The following is a 22429-nucleotide window of genomic DNA, read 5'->3' as shown; positions in this document are numbered from 1 at the left end:
CCTGGGTCCTCATACTCCCAGGCCCTCTCGCCTCAGCTAGTGACCCGGCCTCTCGGATCTCCCCAGGCCCCCGCTGCGGCCGCCCCTCTCGGTCAAGCTCCTCTCCAGAACCCTCGCCTCGGACGCTCCCGCCGAGCCCCGGGCCGCACCTCCGTCCTGGTGATCCGGTGTCGCCCCAGCTTCACCACGGCGAAGTTGCCTTTCCCCAGCGTGCCCTCGATTTCGTAGAACCCCACCCGGACCGGCCCGCGCTGCAAGTGCCTCGGGCCATCCGCCATGACCATGCTGGGCCCCGCTGCTAGACACTGCGGACTGGAGCGCGGGCTGGAGGGCGGCGGGCAGGCTGGCTGGCTGCTCAGCTCCGCTCGGGCGACGGCCGCTCCGCTCACTCCTTCGCTCAGTCCCTCCCGCTCCGCAGGGCCCAGCCAGGCGCGCGCCGCCGCTGACGTGCGCCGACGTCAGGGGGCCGGGGAAGAGGGGCGGGGGCGGGACTGGGCCTCGATTGGTCACCATGGCGACCGGAGCACCGCGGACGTCCGCGGGCGGGCGGGTGTGAGGGAGGGCAGATGGGCGGGGCCTGGACGGCGCGTTTCTTCCGGGCTCCGAGCGCCCTCCATGCTCCCCGTTGCCTCGCCGCTGCCAGGGGCGGGATAGCAGCCCGGCCCGCCCAGATACTCGGCCACCCAGCCGAAGGGCAAGAGCGAGCCCTGGTGGGCGGAGCGGAGGGCTGCAGAAACCTGGGTCTGGCTCGGGTCTCCTTACCCCACCCCGGCGTTCCCCGCCCACCCGGAGACCTTCCCGCCAAAACCTCTCACCTATGACTACTGTGCGTCCTAAATTTGGAAAGGGCAAAGAACTGCGGCTGAGCAATGCATTGCTCACAGGCTCCTTTCTTTGTATCCTTTTTCATCTGTTTCTATATAAATCCCTCCAAATTTTGATGTCTCTTAAGAATCATTCTGACAGCATCGCGGGCGCTTGTAGACTCACAGAATGTCAGCGTTGATGAGACCTTGGAGATCACCTAATCCAGGGATTTGAAGCCTCAAATGGGCTTTGGAGACCGAACCCCCTAAAATGTGTGCAATTGTTTGCCTCTTTGAGCTTGCCTCTGGGGAGATGGGACTATAGTTTTATCAGATTCTCAAACATGTTGGTGACCGGGAAAAGGTTAGGAAATACTTATTTAATCCAATTTCTTTTCAGATGAGGAATCAACCCCAGGGAATGCAGGGAATTGCCAAAGTCACACAGGTAATGCTAGAATCAGGATTGCATATCGCCACACCAGTCTTCCATATGGTGACCCAAGGAAACAGATACAGTGTTATTTTAATATTTTGAAACATATTATGTGTCCTTAGACCTTGGTTTCTAAATGCCAGTCTCCAATAAAAGGAACCAGACTCTGGAGAAATGGCTGATTCCCAGACAGAGGGAGGGAAAGTATAAAATGCCCTTGAAAATCTTGTCCCATAAAGCAAGATTTTCAAAGAATGATGAGGATGTGTCAAAGGAAACAAGAGGGCTTCCTTGGTGGCGCAGTGGTTGAGAGTCCGCCTGCCGATGCAGGGGACACGGGTTCGTGCCCCGGTCCGGGAAGATCCCACATGCCGCGGAGCGGCTAGGCCCGTGGGCCATGGCCGCTGAGCCTGCGCGTCCGGAGCCTGTGCTCCGCAACGGGAGAGGCCACAACAGTGAGAGGCCCGCGTACCGCAAAAAAAAAGGAAACAGGAGCCAGTTTGAAGGTACCTCTACTTACCCATCTGGGACAATTTGAGCATCACGAATGAATAATGATGGAAATGGATTATAACAATGAATTTAAAAAAAAAGAATCCATGGGTGCTTACTTGTTCTTACAATGTTAAATAAGTATTGGGGGGAAGAAATGACAATTCTTGATAGTGGAATGTCAACTAATATACATACAAGAAATGATGAAATTAGGAAATCACCATTTTTCAACCATATAGTAGTAATTGACTCAGATAGAATTATCAATAGATGTTAAAAATCATTGGGTGAAATTTTGCTGGGGAAAAGGATGTTTACACAATCTCAAAGTATCCTTAAATTTCTTATTCATTACAAAGGGATAAAAACAGTACTTTCACGGTGGAGAAATCTCACACACCACCATAACTAAATGGTCAAAGTTAATGTCACCAATTATGGGACAAAATGACACGATGTACCTCCTGATGTAAGGTACTGAGAAGTATACAGTATCTCTTTTGTAGTATTCCTGTCAAAAATACATCTTCTGAATCTAATCACAAAGAAAGAATCAGAAAAAAATGCAACTTGAGAAACATTCTATCCAACCATTGGTCTGGATCAGTGTCCTGAAAGACTGTGTAACTGTTCTAGATTTAAGAGATTAAAGAGACATGTCACCAAAGGCAATATGTGACCCTGGATTGGGAGAAAAGCGCTAGAAAGGAATATTTTCTATTAAATTTGCCTATGGATTGCATATTAGATATTATTTATTTATATAAATTTATTTATTTATTTTTGGCTGCGTTGAGTCTTCATTGCTGCTCGTGGGCTTTCTTTAGTTGCAGTGAGCAGGGGGTGAGGGGGCTACTCTTCCTTGTGATGCGCAGACTTCTCATTGTGGTGGCTTCTCTTGTTGCGGAGCACGGGCTCTAGGTGCACGGGCTTCAGTAGTTGTGGCTCGCAGGCTCTAGAACACAGGCTCAGTAGTTGTGGTGCACAGGCTTAGTTGCTCCACCACATGTGGGATCTTCCTGGACCAAGGCTCGAACTCGTGTCCCCTGAATTGGCAGGCGGATTCTTAACCACTGTGCCACCAAGGAAGTCCCAATAGTATCATTTAAATGTTAAGCTTTTTGAATTTTATGCTTGTGCTGTTGTTTTGAAAAAGAGTACCCTTATTAAGAGATACACACTGAAGTATTTAGGGATAAAAGTTTTGTTATATGTGACCTGCTCTCAAATAGTTTAGGAAAGATAGATAAGGCAAATGTGGCAAAATGTTAAATTGATAAATCTAGGTAAAGGGTATATGGTAATTCATTGTATTGTTCTTGCAACGCTTCTGTAGTTTAAAATTTTTAAATTAATATATATTTGTATACATTTTATTTCATTAATTTTATGTTATTATTTTAATTTATTTTATATTCTTTGTGTAAGATCGTCTGGCTCTTGGGACCTCCACTTGCTCACTGTGCTTCTGCCCTTCACTGTTCTTTTTTATTATTTTATTTTTATTTATTTTTGGCTGTGTTGGGTCTTCATTTCTGTGCGAGGGCCTTCTCCAATTGCGGCGAGCGGGGGCCACTCTTCATCGCGGTGCGTGGGCCTCTCACTATCGCGGCCTCTCGTTGCGGAGCATAGGCTCCAGATGCGCAGGCTCCGTAGTTGTGGCTCACGGGCCTAGTTGCTCCGCGGCATGTGGTATCTTCCCAGACCAGGGCTCGAACCTGTGTCCCCTGCATTGGCAGGCAGATTCTCAACCACTGCGCCACCAGGGAAGCCCTTGCTCTTCACTCTTCCTAAGTAATACCTTATTCTACTGTGAGTTATGTTGTTTGTAAAAGTGAGAAGGAAATTGGGGCCGGGGTTGAGGAGAGGTGGTTATAAGACTGATGATCGCTGGCAGTAGTATATGAGGATTCATCTAAGTAGACCAGGAGCCCACATATGTACCCCAGTCAAAAATAGTTCCTGTATACCCTTTTTCCAATTAGATTAATGTGTTTTAATTGCTCTGTGAATGGGTTCCTTTAGGAATCTGATGAAAAGCTACTTACTTAAGAACCAAAAAATACACATAGAGACCCACTAGAGCTAACAATCTCCTTCTTTTGAACAGAAATTAAGTATGTCTTTTGGACAGAAATTAAGATTCATTTCTATCTGATTATTTTAATCAGATAATCAGGCCAACTACCTCCTTGTGCAATCTGGGAATAAGACTTGATTTGGGGCTGGAAAGAAGAGAAAGGATTGGCAGTGAATACCAAAAGGTTTCTGGCAAACCAGAGTTCAGTGTGAGGGTGCTGAGTGTCTAGAAGTTAGAGAAAGAGAGGCCAGAGGTGGGGGAGAGGTAGGAGGGGCTGGGCCAAAAAATAAATGTTGACCACCTGGAAATGCAGTGGGGTGGCCACTGAAAATTACTGGTAGGTTGTCAATGTAACCCTGAAGAAGTACATGTGGACTGTTAGAATATTGCAACCTTGGAATACATGATTCAGCTCTGTTTCCTAGGTCCCAAAGATCTTCTCCCTCTCCAGTTTCAACCCCGTATGTCTCTTATGTGCTTTTGCTTCCATTAATTGATAATTGTATACAGTTTAGCAATTATTAATATTATCCAAGTTTTGCTTTCCTCTTGCCTTTTTCTCTTTCTTTTTTCTCTTCTTTCCTCTTTCTCTCTCCCTACTCCACCCTCCCCCCCACCCCCACGCACACACACCACCACCACCCTGCCCCTTGGGAAAAAGAATAAGGAAAAAGGGAGAAAAGGGAAAATAAGAGAGGCTTCATACAATTCCCACCTTTTTCATCTCCAGTTTTTGTATCGGTGAGGTAGAGTGCTCTAGTCATCAAATTTCCTATTTGCTTGGCCTTTAAAATGCAACATTCCCAGCTAAGGCTGTGAGTCCACTATATTTGCCATTGAGTTGCTAAAAAAAAATGTTAAGATTACACTTTAAAAAGCAAAAGTATGTACTCATAGAACGAATTAAGAAAATGGTGAAAGTCTGAGATAAGAATTAATTCTATAACATACTTAGAATAAAATGGACTTAGAATAAAAATGTGGAATGGGAGAGGAGTTAGCAAAGAGGTAATGAAAGAATAATTTGAAATATGAGGAAAGAAAACTTCGTAGCTCATAGTGTTGTACATATTTTGCTGAAGCAGATCCCATGAACCTGAAAAACAAAATAGGTATCGTATGTTTCCTTGATCATGAACAACATCTGCATTTTTACCGTTTGATCATTTCAGGACCGAAGAAAAGTCAATACACTGGTAGGCTCAGGCCTGAATTTAGAGTTAGTTCAAATCGAAAATTGGTGAAGGCTTTATTAAATAACTTTGCTTAGAAAAAAATAGATTACAAAGCTAGAATGAATACTTTGTTTTTTACATTACAGAAGGCAGAAAGTACATCAGAAAAATCCAAATCACTGACCTGTGCCAATTACAAGTACTTGTTATTATTATAAAATACAGGTATTCCTGAAATATGCATAAATCTGTCAGGTTAATGAACATGTGGGTGCCACTATGTTTAAGGTACCTTTATGGAAATAAACTAGAGGACTGACATTATTTAAGGAAAGCTTTCTTTGGCTCTTTTAAGGGATGGGTAACCATGCCCTGGTTTTAACTTTTTAAGTGTGGTTTTAGCTGTGATGAAGCTTCTCTAAATGAAAAAATGTATGGTTCTCTCTAAACTTTTGAAATAATTTCCAAAATTTTGTGTCTCCTCCCAGATGACAGATTTCCTTAGGATCTTAAATTTTAAAGGGATCTTAGAATCATATGAGTTCATCTTCCCATCTGATACAGAAATCCCTAGACACTTGACAGATGGCATCAAGCCTTGGTTTACTGTTTCATACTTCATGCTTCACTACATGTCTCACATGTAATCTATGTGGGACAGTTCATATCAGTAGAAAATATTCTTTCTTCAGTTATCCAAGCAAAACATTCCTAAATTCGCTAGCTAGTTGACTATGTTTCTAGCCCACTACTCTTTCTTCTTGTGCTTCACTGGACTCTGGTTTGTCAAAGTCTCTCTTAAAGTATCATTCCCAAAACTGAATGTGGTAACCCAGGCGCAGTCTAAGCTGTATCGAATACTGGCCATTGACTAGTCCCTCCTTTGATCCAGACACTCTGCTGATACGAGTGCAGCCAAAGATTGTGCTAGTTTTCTTTTTTAGCAGCCACAGCCTACAGTTAAGATTAAAGCCAACTTAAACCTCTGGGTCTTTCAAAATAACAATTATTGTTACCATTTTCTTGGGTAATTGCTTTTTTAAAAATGTAAATGGGAATTCTGATAGTTAAAATGTCATCTTGTTGATTTTGCTTACTGTTCCAGATAATAAAATTATTTTGATTCTTCACTCTGCCATCTATCATGTTACCTAATCTTAGTTCTCTGAGTCACTTGCAAATTCTACCATCATTTTCTATGTCATTATTGCAGTCATTATTCTTTGTATCACCACTCCTAGTACAAGTGTATGGCTCATAGTAGGTTCATAACTGGATTGGTAAACTAGTGAATAGGGCAAAGCCTGGGCCGGACTTTTAGAGCTTGTCACTAGACATCTTCTAATTTGACTTCCAACAATTTATGCGTCAACATTCACTTGATTTGAATTTTCATATAACCATGAGTTCCAGGAAGATCCTATGTCTAGTACTGCTGGGGTAAGATTTTAAAGAGGGTCCTCAACATTCTAATACCAGTGTTTCAATATATAAACTACCCCACTCTCAGTTAATTTCCCTTTAGTTCATTCTTTTCTATTATTGCAGTATTTTACTAATCTTCCTTAACCCCACTAAGTTGTGCACTTCTTTGAGGGTAAGGATCATATCTTAAGTCATTTTTTAAATTCCTTTAACTTTTCAGCAGAATTCAACAAATGCCGTTTAGTTTGACATTTATTGCATTTATGTGCTATGCACCATGGTAGACACTGGGGATGCAAACATGAATAAGGTGCAGTCTCTCTCCTTGAGAATTTATGGTTTAGAATGGGAACTCTGAAATCTGATAGCTGAGGTATAACTTGTAGGTCTACTACTTACTAGCTGGTGACCTTGGGAAAGTTGCTTAGCCTTTTTCTGCCTCAATTTCTCATCTGTTAAACAGTCCACCTGCCTCAAAGGATTACTATGAGGAGGGTGGATACATAAACAAATACTTAAAGAGGTGAGAGTTAACAGGTTTGCACAGGGAGCTCAGAGGAGAGTTGATTAAGTTTAAAGGTTCGCAGGAGAGGCTTCTAAAAGATGAAACTTGAGTTGTAAATCCTGCTAAGAGTTAGCCAGCTGAAAAAAGATCGGATGAGCATTTGAAGACAAAACAGCATGAGCAATGGTCCCGAAGGTATGAAGAAACAAGATGTGCTCAGGTACCTACCATCAGTTGTGAATGTCGAGACTCGATGAGAGTGTCCACAGATAGAATGGGAAGATACGTGGGACCAGGTCATGGAGGGCTCCTTCTTCCCCTTCTAGCCAGACTGCTGCAAAGTTGCAGCTGGGCAGGAAACTGCTGGAGCGATGGATTCCAACTGTGGCAGCGATGAGATGTAAGGATCGGGAGAGGGATGCTGAAGATTGCTACCAGGTTTTTAACAGGAGTGAACAGATATAATCAGTTACTGAGAGCTTACCATGTGCCATTCACTCTGCTGGGCACTAAGGTGGGTGAAATAAGGACCCAGCCCTCAAAGAACATATAATCAATTTCATTCAGACATTCAGTCCTTATTTCTCTAATACATATAAAGATACTCTGAAAGCCTGTTAAATCATTGTAGAAATCAATATATATTATGTCTGTCTACTGAAGCAAAATGAGTTGTGCTAGGAGTCAGATATTCTGCCCTGCCATTTACAAGTTCTGGATACATAATTCTGGAGCTTGGCGAGGAGATCTAGGCTGAAAATTTAGAGACTTGAGGGTACTGATAGTTGAAGTCAAGGATGTGGATGGTATCATGCAATGGGAATATCAAGATTGAAGGAAAAGAGTTTGCAGCTACTTATTGCCTTCTGCTAGTCTAGTCTAGGAGCCTATTACTTACAGCTCAAGGAGATAAGCCCACAGATTCATGGGGGCCAGGTTTTGAGTTTTTGCCATTGTGACTCATCTCTTAAGGGAATAAACCTTACAAGTAAGTAAAGAGTCATTCTTTTCTAATCTTCAGTCTTGGAAAGTGTGTTATATTATGAAAACTGGCACTATATTAGCCTCTAACTTACTAGTTCTTTTTGGACCTGTTCTTTTTGGTTTCGTAGGTATATTTTGGGAGCTGTGAATATGTAAGTTTCAGTTTTTAAATATAATCATATCCAAATTTGGTGACTATTAATTTTAACCTAACCTTAGCAGATACTTTTAGATTAAGTGTTTGTTGAATTTAAATTTCTTATATTTGTAACTACAAAAGTTATTTTAAAATTTGCATTTATTTTTGGTCTTCAAGACTGAGGAATATATTCATTTGCTTAGTTCCTGGTCTAAGATAATAAAATACAAAAACAAGCCAATTAAAAACTCCCCCCCTACCTCCCCCTCAAAAAGAGTTAAGGAGAAGACAGAATCCTACAGCATTTGTTTAGCACTCACAGGAGTGGGCAAGGAGGAGAGGCCAGAGAAATAAAAGGAGAATGGATCAAGATGGGAAAATATTTTTTAAAAGTCTAGGGAAAAGAGAGTTTAAAGGAGGAGAATTTCAAGAAGAAAGGAGTACTTTCAATCTCTGAAAAGATGTCAAGCAAGATAAAGATGAATTCATTGGATTTAGTCATGAAGAGATAATTGATGATCTTTGCAGAGGATTTCAGAGTACTGAGGGCGGAAGCCAAACTGGTGTGAGTGGGAAGAGGTGAAGAAGAGTGAATGTAGACTGTTCTTTCAAGAAATTTATCTGTGGAGGAACGAAGATAGAAGAGGATGCAGAGTCAAGAGAAGTTTTGTGTTTTGTTTTATTTTTAAATGGTAGAAGTTGAGCATTTTTGGAAAGAGTAAGAAGAGAGAAAAATTGAAATAAAGGTGATTAGAGATCATCTATGGAAGGCAATGAAATCTTGAAGGCAAGAGTCAGGAGGTGAGATGCCTCCTTTACTCTGATGTGGGTGGCGGAAGGAAGAAAGGGCAATTTTGACTGCAGGTAAGTAGGTAGTTTGCAGTCCAGGAAGTTTACTCTTGGCATCGGTTTCCTCTGTGAAGTAAGAAGCAGATTATCCGCAGTGTTAGAGTGGGGCATTGGAGCATATAGATGAGTTGTGAAAGTTTGAAAAAGCTGCTATGAGAATTGGAGAGGAAATTGATTAGAACACATAGAAAACTTCCTGAGCAATAAGAATCTCCAGCTGAAGTGAGAAAAACATGAATTGGTAGAAATACCAATCCACATGGTCATGGGACTTTTTGTAACCATGTTTGGTCGCCTGGGTGTCAGGGCTTAAGCTTGCTGAGTGGATCCTACAGAATGTCAAAGGAGTTGAGGATTTGGCAAGAAAAAACACTGAAAACAAGTATCATGTAGTCGGGATAGAGAAAAAAGTGAAGATAAGAAAAGGAAGGGAGACTGATGGGCAAATGGAGGGCTCAAGCGTCTAGAGCATAAATGAGATGAGAGTAAGGACATGAAATTTCTTGAGAAGGAGTTATGTCTATGCTAGTATATTTGAATGAGATATTATTTTAGGTGATCCTAATATCCAGGGGATATCCTCAAGAATGGATGATTAAAGTGAAGAGGAATGGTCTACCTCTTTCCCCACTGTATTCCCAGTTACTTAACACAATGCCTGGAACACAGTAAGTTTTCAGTATATATGTGTTCAAAAAAATGAATAAAAATTCTTTACTTTCTACTTCACAGTATATTATATACCAATTCTCCTCTTCTTCGCATATTTCATTAGTTAACTATAATTATGATAAATTCTCTAAAGGAAAACTACTGCTTGCTATGAGTTTGTGTAACATGGGATCCTGATTCAGTCTGGGGGGTTGGGGGTCAAGAAGTTTTCCTAAGGAAGTGACATTTAAGGTGAGAGCTGAAGAATCAGTAGGAGTAAGCCAGGGGATGACAGGTGGGGAGAGACTTACCAGTGTAAGTAAAAGATTTCTGAATATCTTGAGGTGGGAAGAAGCTGAAAACATTCCAACTGAATAGAAGAATAGAGATAGAGGCATGGGGCTGAAAGGGTAGGTTAGGACCATATTACATAAGGTCCTATAAATCATGAAGTACATTTTGATCCATTAGACTTAAAATGGGAAAAGTTGACATGCTATTGTTTTTGTTAGCTTATAAGCATTAATAAGAATTATAATGTTATATGGATGTGTGATTATATGCAGTGAAATTTGAAAGCTGAAAGATTATATTTGTCTAAAAAGTCTCTCCAGCAGCCTACTCCTTCCTTCTACACAACCTTATTCCTTTGGATTAAACAAAGTAAATGAATAGCCTTCCAAAAACCACTATAGAAATGCACTTTTGTTACCTGGAGAGAAAGTCTCTAGGCCTCCTTCTACTCTGCTATTCTCATTTTTTTCCATTAGCTTCATGATTGGGTTAATTCGGTGTTTGCATAGGGAAAAGATAAGCATCATTAATGGAATATGAAGACCATTAGGAATAGCAGAGACCTTTGGCTGATGATGGGAAAGGGAGGCTCAGGTAGGCAAGCGTTGTAATGGAGATTTTGAATATTGGGCTGTCCCGTTGCACGTAAAGTTCCAGAGTATACTTGTTTCACAATTTTGTCTAATATAAACCTATGTAAAACCTCCAATTTTGCCAAGGTAGAGAATTACCACAGGCTGGCTGCTGACCCCAAGATCAATCTCAGAGGAACTGTAGGAAATACTGGGGAAAAACTCCAGAGAAATCCCCAGGGACAAGGAAGCCTGTTTTGAACTGGTGTGTGTGTGTGTGTGTGTGTGTGTGTGTGTGTGTGTGTACATCTGAAGCCTAGGGCAGGAGAGTTGTGTGGAAATTAGCGATAGAGGCTCAGACTGCTGGTCTAAGTGTCCTCAAGAATAACAATCAGGGCAGAACAGAAGCCAGAGTGTGGAAAACTGGTGGGGATTGATGGACCTTGAATGTTTACTCACACCTCCCTCTACCCTCAACTTCCTCTAGCACCTAAGAGTACTTCCTTTTAAGGCTGCTTCTCCTTGAGGGGTGGAGGGTGGGATGGGTTCTAAAAGTAGTGCCTTGATCTTAAGAGTTATTTGGTGGCATGATACACAGCCTGAGCAATTAATTATGTAGTCTGGTGCTTGGAGTTCTCCACTTTAATGTTATCCCTTCCCCTCTCCTTGATCTCACTGGATGTTGACACAGACTGGGATATGCCCTTTGGTCTTTTCCCGTACCAAATGCTAAGACAGAACAGCTGATAGCATCAGAGAAATATATGCTCAAAGGCCAAGGTAATGAGATATCTCAGGAGAAAAACTACTTGAAAAGAAAGCAACAACCTGGATTACAGATGCCACCAGAAAGCAAATATGTTAAATCCAATGGTTAACAAATATAAAATAAGCATAATAAATAACTGATAAGGAAATCATAAAAGTCAAGAGGAAATACTAGGCATGAAAATTATGTTCATAATAGTAGAAAGAACAGAGATGGATGCTAGAATAGATGTAGCTGAAAAACAAATTAGTGAGCTAGAAGATCAGATTAAAGAGCTCTCCTGGAAGGAAGAAAGGAAGAATAAAGAAAAAGAATATATGAAATAAGGCTTCCCTGGTGGCACAGTGGTTGAGAGTCCGCCTGCCGATGCAGGGGACACGGGTTCGTGCCCCGGTCTGGGAAGATCCCACATGCCGCGGAGTGGCTGGGCCCGTGAGCCATGGCTGCTGAGCCTGCACGTCCAGAGCCTGTGCTCCACAATGGGAGAGGCCACAACAGTGAGAGGCCCGAGAACCCCCCCACACCAAAAAAAAAAAAAGAGTATATGAAATAAAAGCTAAGAGATAAAGAAGATTGAATTGGAATGTGAACTTCAACTCACAGAAAATAGGAGTGTCAGGAGAAGAGGAAAATAAAAAGGAAGAAGAGGAAATACTTGAAGAAATGGAAATAAATTTCCTAGAATTAAAGAAAGATGAATGATGATGTATTTATGCAGTTCCAACCAACAGCAATAAGAAGAAACTAACCCTGGCAATATTATAATGAAATGGAAGTTTTACAGGCAAAAATAAAATTCTAAAATTTTCTAGAGAGATAGAGCAGATCAATCACCAAGGAATAAGAATCACCAGGATCTCAGACTTTTCATGAGCAAAAAGAAGACAATGGTAATATTTTTAAAATATTGAAAAGACAAAAGAACATTGAGCCTAAATTTATATCCAGCCAAATTGTCATTTAAATGTGAGGGTATAATAAAAATATTTTCAGGCACATAAGGTCTCAAAAGGTTTGTCACACAAAGACCCATATTGAAAAGAGTATTGGAAAAGGTCCTCAAATAAGAAAAGAAGCAAATCCAGGAGATGCTACTAGAGGTGTATGACATAAAGATAATTAAATACTTGGATAAAGTTTGGTGTTGTCTTTCAAAAACTACCAAAGACCCAAAGAAAAGAAAATGAGAAATTATGTCTACCATAACCTAGAGTTAAGTTCTACACAATATCAAAAGGTGGTGTCTTTAAGTTAGACACTTTTTTAAGATAGAAAAAAAAAACAGAATAAATTTAAAGAAAGTAGAAGGAAGGATGAGTAAAATAATAGCAACATTAATGAAATGGAAACAAAAATAACAATACAGAAGATCAAAAGAGCCAAAAGTTGATTCTTTGAAAAAACTAATAAAATAGGCAAGCCTGTGGCAAGAGTGATCATGGAAAAAAAAGTAATTTAAAAACTAGTATTTTCTTATCATCTTTTAATCTCAACTTTAAAACCTCAGGAGTCTGGAGCATGAATGAGATGAGAGCAAAATATGTCAATGTTATTGTTTGTAATATCATCTCCACACTATAGAAATGCATTTGAAGAAAATGGAATGGACAACTTCCTAGAAAAATATAATCTACCAAATGAATTAAGAAGAAATAGAAGGCCTTAATAGTGCCATAACTTTAAGAAATTAAAGCAATTTAAAAAATCATCTCACAAATAAAACTTTAGGCCAAGTGGTTTCGCAGGCAATTCTACTAAACTTTCAAGGAACATACCATATTAAACTTAGTACAAACTGTAATAAAGACTAGAAAAGGAGGGAATACTCCCAACTTATTTATGAGGCCATATAATCTTTTTTTTTAACCAACTAAAAAATAAAATCTCTCTCTCTTTTTTTTTTTTTTTTGCCGTGCACGGGCCTCTCACTGTTGTGGCCTCTCCCGTTGTGGAGCACAGGCTCCGGACGCGCAGGCTCAGTGACCATGGCTCACGGGCCTAGTCGCTCTGCGGCATGTGGGATCTTCCCGGACCGGGGCACGAACACGTGTCCCCTGCATCGGCAGGCGGACTCTCAACCACTGCGCCACCAGGGAAACCCTAAAATCTCTTTTTAAATTAAAGAATCCTAATGACTTTGAGGTAGATGAAGCTGTTATCAGATAATGAAGTAATTAGGTGTAAGATATAAAAATAACAAAACTGAGAGAAAGAAAGCACTGATTTGAAATTATCTTCTTTAAGTTTGGATGGAAATTTAAGAGCACGTCCAATTCAAAGTTCTCGGCATAAAATCCAGGTATGTCATGTGGTGGACTTGCTTCTTCAACTTGGCAGCCAATGGGAAGAATCCACACTCTATGGACCAGCAAACTAAAAAATGACTGTCACCATGAAGAAGTCAGTGACTTTGCATTTGAGTTTTCCATCTTGGCTCATTCCCCAAAGTTCAGGCTTTGGAGTCCTAAAGTCTTCTTCAACATTTAACTAGTTCTTCGTTGGTGGAAGGGGCTGGGACTGTCTCTCCACATGTAAACTGATTTTTGTCATAAGTCACTTTTATAATGAGAGAGCAGCTAGGGCACGTTACCACGTCTTCCCTATTCTCCAGATCTTCCTTGGTGATGCAGAAGTTACTCCCACATGGGCAGGGGTAGAAGTACTTCTCTGAGTCCTCATCATGTTGGAAGTCCTCAGTCTCCACCTTGTCGTGAAACATCGCCATCATTACTGGGGCCAGCAGAGGTCTGTCACCTCCGCTGTCTGACCCAAGCCAGGGCATGTCCAACTTGGCCATATAATCTTGATTTTCAAACAAGAAAAGGATAATATGAGAAAAGAAAATTACAGATAATTTCCTGAGGATTTTAAGTGTAGAAATCCTAAATAAAATATTTGCAAACTAAGTCCAACAGAGTATAAAAGTAAAATATACCATGTAGTACACAACATTAACAGCTTTAAGGACAAAATAACATGATTATCTTAAAAGGTTTTGAGAAATATTTCATAGAAATCAAGCATAAATTCATGATAAAAATTCTTAGCAAATCAAGAATTTGCTTAACCTAATGAAGGACAATTATGTTATGGCAAACATGGGGAAACAGTAGGAGCATTCCATTTAACATCGGGAATGATTAAGGGTGCCCAGTATCATCATTTCTATTCAACCTTGTATTGACAGTTTTAGCTAGTGCAATAAGGCAAGAAAAAGAAAGTAGAGGCATAAGGATTGGAAAAGAAGAAATAGAATTGCCAATTATTTGCTGATGACATGATAACCTCGTAGAAAATCAAAGACACCTGGGGCAAAGTATTATATTATTAGAAATAATAGGAGAATTTAGCAAAGTCAGTTCATTTCCATACACCGGTAACAAATAACCATAAAATGTAATTTAAAAGAAGATATCACTTATGATATATTTAAAAAATCAGATATATAGGAATAAAAATTTTTAAAAAGATGTGCAGGACCTCCTTGGAGAAAATTTAAAACTATTGAGATTCATTAAAGAAGTCCTAAATAAATAAACAGAAATACTATGATACATATTTCTTATTTCTTAAATGGAAAAAACTTTAATATTATAAATATTTTAATTCTCCTCATATTGGCTCATAGACTTAATGCAATTCCAACAAAAATTTCAGTAGGATTTTAATGGAATGTGATAGTTTATTCTAAAATTTATGTGAGGACTTCCCTGGTGGCACAGAGGTTAAGAATCCGCCTGCCATTGCAGGGGACACGGGTTCAAGCCCTGGTCTGGGAAGATCCCACATGCCGTGGAGCAACTAAACCTCTGCGCCACAACTACTGAGCCCACGTGCCACAACTACTGAAGCCTGAGCACCTACAGCCTGTGCTCGGCAACAAGAGAAGCCAGCACAATGAAAAGCCCGTGCAGCACAACGAAGAGTAGCCCCCACTAGCCACAACTAGAGAAAACCCACACACAGCAAAGGTGACCCAATGCAGCCAAAAATAAATAAATAATTAAAAAAACAACTATGTGAAAGAATAAAGGACCAAGAAGTCAAACATTTCTATAGAGGAGTAGGGAGGGGAGATTTGCTTTATTAGCCAACAGGGTTTATTTTGAAGCTGTAGTATATATAGCATGATATTTGTTCAGAAATAGAAAAATAAACTTTTGGGCAGGTAGAAAACTCAGAAGCAAACCCATGTATATATGGAATTTTGGTATATGACAGATGTGACCTGGCAGATCAATGGAGAATGGAGGGACTATTCAATAAATGTATCTGTAAAAACTGGTGATCTATAATGGAAAAAATGATATTGATTCCATCCTTAAGTCGTTTGTAAAAATGAACTCCAGATAAATTAAGGACTTAAATGTTAAAAGTAAAATTTTGTAAATTTTATTAGAAAATATAGGTAAATACATTTCTGACTTTGAGGTAGGGAAGAATTTATTAAAGACACATAAAAAACCCTCTAACCATAAAAGAGAAATCTGATGACATTAAAATTAAGATCTGAACACCAAAAGATATCTTATGAAAGAAAAGAGAGACGGTACCAACTGGAAGAGGATATTTGCAACCCAACTAACCAACAAAGGATTACTAGCAAGAATATATAGAGGTTTCCTCAAATTAATAAGGAAATAGCAAACAATCCAATAGACAATGGGCAAGAAATACAAACAAGAATTTCACAGAGGAGAAAACACAGATGATCAATAAAATCATTATGAGAAGGTCAACTTCATTATTTATTGGGGAAGGCATATTAAAACCACAACGAGATACCAACTTATACCCATTCAATGGGCAAAAATTAAGAAGTGGACAATGCCACATATTGAAGAGAATATGAATTAACTGGATACGACCACTTTGCAAAGTTTGTTGTTATCTGATGTTGAACATTTCCACATTAACTCAGCAATTCTACTTTTAGGTATATACCCAAGAAAAACTCTATGTACAATAGAAGACATAAACAAGAATGTTCCCAGTAGCACTTATTGCACTCTTAGCAAGATAAATACCTGAAACGACCCAAATACTTATCAATAGAAAACAGATAAATAAATTGTGGTAATTTCACACAACGGCATATTATATAGCAAAATAAATAGCTAGAAGCAAAAATATGAATAACCTGAGCAATAAAATTTTTTTAAAAAGGAAATTCCCTCATATTTTATAGAGCCTGAAGCTCCTTTATAATGTTGAAAACAAAGAAAATTGAACAATAGAGTTATTAGGAATACAAATGTGATAAAGCTATAATTTCAAAAACAAGTTATAATAATAACTGCAAGATTCAAGGAAGGGGAAGTAGAGGAATAGACTGGGGAGAAGCCCATAGGTGGGTGTAAATGATTGTTAATGTTCTAATTCTTGTATTGGGTGGTTGGTTCACATGTATTTAAATTATTAATAATAATAAGCAAATTCATATATAAGTACATAGTTTATATAAATAAAAACAAAAGAGGACCATGCTTAGACCCGTGATGAGGGTGTGTTACAAATCAAAGATAATCCAATTCTGTGCTCTTGAGTGGAAAACCAAGAACAATATCAACTCCCTCACATGTTTTGCTTTTATTATTAGTTATCATTAATCCACCCAACAATCCTATTTTTCGTTACTACTATGATTTTTTTTTTTTTGAGGCTAAACCACAAAAAGAATTTATTTAAGTGTCCTGAGAGGACAGGAAGGTGGGAGCTGGGAGAGCTAAGACCAGGATGTCTGATACTTGCTTCCCATATCCTGTAGAAAATGTTTTCTATTCCAAGACCTAGTCCTTCACATTTTTTTGTTTTCCATTAGTGTTCTGTTTGCTCATCTGTATGTATAGCATTTCAATGTACATTTACATACAACTTAATGTAAAAATGCCTTTTACTACAATAACCATTGTGTCAAACCACAGACTAAAAAGTTAATGTGCTGTAATATTAGCATGTCAGTGCCTAGTCCACCTTTAACTGCTGGCTCAATCAATAAATATTGGATGGCCATTTCTTTAATCATTTGAATTTTCATAAAATACATATCCAGTTATTCTTCCCCTCCTTCACCTGACTCGCTGTTAAACTTCCTTTCTTCCTTTTACTCCATCTCATATTCTGAGTCAAGACTTTTCAGTACCTACTCTTCTGAGAGATTGGCTCAAAGAGACACAGATGTAGAGAACAAACGTATGGACACCAAGGGGGGAAAGGGGGTGGTGGGATGAATTAGGAGATTGGAGCTAACATATATACACTAATATGTATAAAATAGATAAATAATGAGAACATGCTGTAATGCACAGGGAACTCTGTTTAACTTAGCTGTACAGTAGAAACTAACACAACATTGTAAAACAACTATACCCCAATTTAAAAATAAAGAAAATTTTATGTATTATGATTTCCTTTTTACAGATGAATCAAATCTTAGTGAGTTAACATAACTTGCTTGAGTCCACAAAGCTGGCGTGTGGTAGATTCCAGAATTTGAAGTTTCATCTGTTTGACTCTAGGGCCTAGCCCTTACAACTGGGCTAGGCTCCTGGTCATTAAGATTGTTTTAACCACTAGTATACCAACCTAGAGTAATTGTTGTGCTGAGGATAACAATCTCTAGATATGTGAAGGTAAGAGTTCACCAAAGAGTTCATTTAAGCGTTTTGTCAAAGTATGCCATGGCAAGTTGAGGAATTTGCCCATGTGTGTCATAATGGAAAAACTGTGTAAAAATGAAGAATCATTGAGTAATAAGAATTTGAATGCAAGAGAGCTCAAGTAAGAAATGTCATGCACTGTTGGATCAGGAGTGATTCATTCCTTTAGTCTGCATAATGTTCCTTTTCCATATGCCCACGCAGGGATGTATAGATATAGAGACAATGTTCACAAAACCTTTTGAGTGGTTGTAAACGTGCTCTACACCTGATTTATTCTGCTTTGTGACCTCACCCAGACACCCTTCTTTCTGGTTTCTTGTGTCTTTAAAGCACATCAAATGTGAAGCCCAGGCCCCCTCTACTGGTTAGCCACATTTTGTCATAAGTGTCTTCCTAAATAGGCATCCATCCATCCCTGTGAGTAAAGATAAGTTGATGCTTATTTCTAGTGTCCTGATTTTTTTGGGAATGCAGAACTGACAGTGAGAAAGAGAGAGGAGTATGTATTTTTTGTGAAGAAGACAGAATGTCACCAAGAACCTGGTTTGTGGGCAGATGCCGTACAATGACTTGTATGGAAACTTTGGGGGAAGAAGATTGGAGGTGTGGAGATCGGCTTTAGAGGCAGCATTTGTAGCCTTTGCTTTATAGCTTAAAAGTCTATTAACTTTCTTTAACTCATCATCCAAATTAAATTTATTAGGTAATCCCACAGACAGATGTCTTTTTGGGTGTATCTCTACCCCATTTCCCTTGAAGTTGGGATTCTCTTCTTCCTGTGTTTACATGCCAAATCTATTCATCAGAGTAAAATGAGGACCTCTGAGGCAGAAATCACGTTTAATTTTCTGTCAGGTTCAGCCCCCAACTCCCAAATAGTGCATACCACATGGTAAATATCAATTATGCTACTTAGCTACCCTTCTCAAATTGCCATGTAAGGACGGAAAACATCCCCATCCAGTAGTCCAAGGAAATTCAAATCAAAAGGATGAAAGAAGATGCTGACCACTCCCCAGAAGACCAAATACAGTAAGTTTATTGTTGTGCACATAATCACTATTTGACGGGAAACATTTCAGTGTATGTTAGTTCCAAGATGTTGAAGTTCAATAAGTTCAGAAAACATCTATTAAAATGACTTCCCTGGGCTTCCCTGGTGGCACAGTGGTTGAGAATCTGCCTGCTAATGCAGGGGACACGGGTTCGAGCCCTGGTCTGGGAGGATCCCACATGCCGCGGAGCAACTAGGCCCGTGAGCCACAACTACTGAGCCTGCGCGTCTGGAGCCTGTGCTCTGCAACAAGAGAGGCTGCGATAGTGAGAGGCCTGCGCACTGCGATGAAGAGTGGTCCCCGCTTGCCACAACTAGAGAAAGCCCTCACACAGAAACGAAGACCCAACACAGCAAAAATAAATAAATAAACTCCTACCCCCAACATCTTTAAAAAAAAAAAAAAAGTGACTTCCCTTTTCCTCCACCCCTGAACCTCCAAATCCTTAAGCACTGAAGAGGGCAAAACAACATGGTTCTTTTATTCTTTTCAACTAACAAAACCCTGACAGAAATATAGAAGAAACTCTGAGCATCAGGAAGCAGACAGGAGCAGCAGGTTCCGTGGGCAGGGAGCCAGGAGCCCTGGGTTCTGATCTCAGCTCCACCAAGTGGTGGCTAGGTTACCACTGGAGAATCACGTCAATTTAGTTTGTGCCTCAGTTTCCTTATTTGTAAAATAGTAATAATCATGTCTTCTCTATATACTAACCTCACTGGGTAGGTAGATAATGCATGAGAAAGTGTAAGAGGGAAGAGCCAAATCTGACTACATGTTGGATCTGTTTCTTTTACTTTAACCTTTGCTTCCTGTTGCTTTTGTTCACTAAAAGGATACTGTCTATACATACTGGCCTGCCTTAGGGAACCCCGCCCCTCTGCCTGAATGTCAAACCAAAGTGCCTTTGTTCAGGGAAACATCCGGACCCTGTCCACCTGTGGATGGCTGCAAGACAGCGGAAATTAACACGTCCCCTCCCTGAAGCTGGCCATTCCAGGGGATATTTGCAAAACTTATGGCTTTTTTACTTTACTTCCCCACCTCCTCCCCCTCTCTGTGCTATAAAAGAAACTGGCATCCAAACCCCTATAAAGTGGTTAATTTGAGATATTAGTCTGCCATCCTCTCGGTCTGCCGGAATAAAGTCGTATTCCTTGCCTCAGCACCTCATCCCCACTTTATTGGCCTGTTGCGCAGCGAGCAGAGAGAGCTTGGACTCGGTAACAAAAGCACTTTGTAAACTCTTTGTTTCTAGGTCCTCTTCTCACTCAGTATTCTCTCTGGAGCAGAGTACAGGGCGGTCACGTCACACCTACTCTTTCTACTCCATCATGTTTATGTACTGGAGGCTTCTGACGGCTCTCAGACTGGGGCGAGCAGGTCTGCCCTGGCTTTAGAAGGCCTTGCATGTCAGAACTCCCCCACCCCACCACAGAGTATTAGAGAGCACCCGGGCCCTCCTTCACGTGGGCATTCAGCATTTACATAGCATGGGGCCGTAAGCCTAAATATCCACTTTAATACCCAACACTGTTTAACCCCCAGGTAAACGTTTTCCCACATCTCTTGCTGGCTGCCTCGGAATGCTGGGGAGGTTTGTGGATAGAGCTGTTTGCAAAGACAGGGTCCCACAGTGCTGGGAAATCTGGGGAGCATTGGGTGATGGAAGTGCTTGGATAAGAGGAAAGACAAATTAATCAATTCTTCAAACTTCTCTTTCAGTAAGAATGACTACATTTTCCCATAGCCCAATTATTGGTCTCCAATACCGCTGAGTGTACACTTGTCTTACTTCTTTTGTGTTCACAAATTTAGGGTGATTTCACAACTATTGCACATGGTGGCTGAAGAATATTTTGCAACATAAAGTAATTCATATCCCTCTTAAACTGTACATATGGAGTTTAATTAAAATGTTTATAAAGCGTGATGCCAATTGTTTGCATTGGCAGCTAGAAGGACAGTAAATTCTGAATGAAGAATCATTTTATTTTTATAAACCTATTAGTAACATTTAATTAAATTTTCAAAAATTAAATTTAAAATATTTAATTTAAAATGTTGACATTTGTTAATTTTAATTTATGCTTTCCCCTTTAATTTTTTTTTTTTAGATTTTTTTTTTTTTTGCGGTACGCGGGCCTCTCACTGTTGTGGCCTCTCCCGTTGCGGAGCACAGGCTCCGGACGCGCAGGCTCAGCGGCCATGGCTCACGGGCCCAGCTGCTCCGTGGCATGTGGGATCTTCCCGGACCGGGGCACGAACCCGTGTCCCCTGCATCAGCAGGCGGACTCTCAACCACTGCGCCACCAGGGAAGCCCCCCCTTTAATTTTTATAGATGCTTTTGAATATTTTAGAAGAGACATAACTTTGACATTATATGAAAAATAATTTTACATTGTTTTTACATTTAGTTTACCTTTATGATGAAAATATAGTAACATTTTGTACAGTTTGAGTACACTTACATTTTACTTTTATATCATTATTGTCAAGAAAGCACAAATCATGTGAGTGTCTTCATTATAACACCTTAATTAGTGATTTTACTAAAATAAGAGCAAGAAAAATAGTAGATACTCTATAATATTGGTTGAGTGAGCAGAAAAATACAAATTAAAAAAATATTAAATTACCTTTAAGAGTATGAATTCTACCTCAGAGCAATAAAAATTTATTATATAAGTTTCTCAAGTAGGGGTTTTTCAAATGGGAATGTAAGACATGTGCCATGATTGAGGAGGGGGAGGGATTTCTTAAAGCGTTTCTTAAATATACTGCATCTTCTGGAATATAAATTTTCCCTTTTAAGTTTTAATTAATTAATTAATTTATTATTATTATTTTTTTGCTGTACGCGGGCCTCTCACTGTTGTGGCCTCTCCCGTTGTGGAGCAAGGCTCCAGACGCACAGGCTCAGGGGCCATGGCTCACAGGCCCAGCCGCTCTGCGGCATGTGGGATCTTCCCGGACCGAGGCACGAACCCGTGTCCCGTGCATCGGCAGACGGACTCTCAACCACTGCGCCACCAGGGAAGGCCCTTTATTTATTTTTTAAAGTTTTCATTTATATATGAAAAACAGAGTAGGTGTGAGATTTAAACAAATAAGATAGACATAGTGCTTTGGAGAATGTTTATTTCCCAAAGGTTGTGTTGGGTCACTTTCCCAGGGCTGCGCATTTACACATACGAGTGCCCCTGTGCCCCTGTGTGCATGTGTGCGTGTGTGTGTGTGTGTGTGTGTGTTGTGCTGTGTGCAGCTGATACTCTTCTCTCTCAGTTCTTCAGTGGAAAGGTTTAAGAAGCACTGAAAGAGATAACAAGCAGTTGACAGTTGGACAAGATTAGTATGCCTGGGGAGGGACTGACAAAATCCTTTTCTTTTTTTTTTCTTTTTCTGTTATTTTATTTTATTTATTTTTATTTAAGAATACAGCAGGTTCTTATTAGTTCTCCATTTTATACATATTAGTGTATACATGTCAATCCCAATCTCCCAGTTCATCCCACCACCCCCCCCCACCACTTT

The 22429-nt window shown here is 40.0% G+C and overlaps 2 protein-coding genes across 5 annotated transcripts in view; both read right to left on the bottom strand.

Moving 5' to 3' along the window:
* SIK2 (salt inducible kinase 2) overlaps window positions 1-442 on the bottom strand; it is a 134207-nt gene extending 133765 nt beyond the window's left edge. For all 4 annotated transcript variants that reach the window (XM_033434629.2, XM_004273424.3, XM_033434633.2 and 1 more), the window contains exon 1: window positions 150-442. In XM_033434629.2, coding sequence (XP_033290520.1) covers window positions 150-284 — 135 coding nt within the window. In that variant the 5' untranslated portion in view covers window positions 285-442. The remainder of the gene's footprint in view (window positions 1-149) is intronic.
* A 12845-nt stretch (window positions 443-13287) lies between these two features.
* Window positions 13288-13965, bottom strand: LOC101276849 (DPH3 homolog). The gene has a single exon (XM_004273425.3). The coding sequence runs from the start codon at window positions 13960-13962 to the stop codon at window positions 13657-13659; it is 306 nt and encodes a 101-aa protein (XP_004273473.2). The 5' UTR covers window positions 13963-13965; the 3' UTR covers window positions 13288-13656.
* Window positions 13966-22429: the final 8464 nt, after the last annotated feature.

The sequence above is a fragment of the Orcinus orca genome, chromosome 8 (genome assembly GCF_937001465.1).
Source record: "Orcinus orca chromosome 8, mOrcOrc1.1, whole genome shotgun sequence".
Classification (NCBI taxonomy): Eukaryota; Metazoa; Chordata; class Mammalia; order Artiodactyla; family Delphinidae; genus Orcinus; species Orcinus orca.
The sequence above is the reverse complement of the archived record's forward strand: the minus strand, read 5'-3'. Positions and strand labels throughout refer to the sequence as shown.

Bases quoted from the DNA above. Each gene is read 5' to 3' on its own strand.
- LOC101276849 (XM_004273425.3), bottom strand. From the start codon at position 13,962: ATGCCCTGGCTTGGGTCAGACAGCGGAGGTGACAGACCTCTGCTGGCC.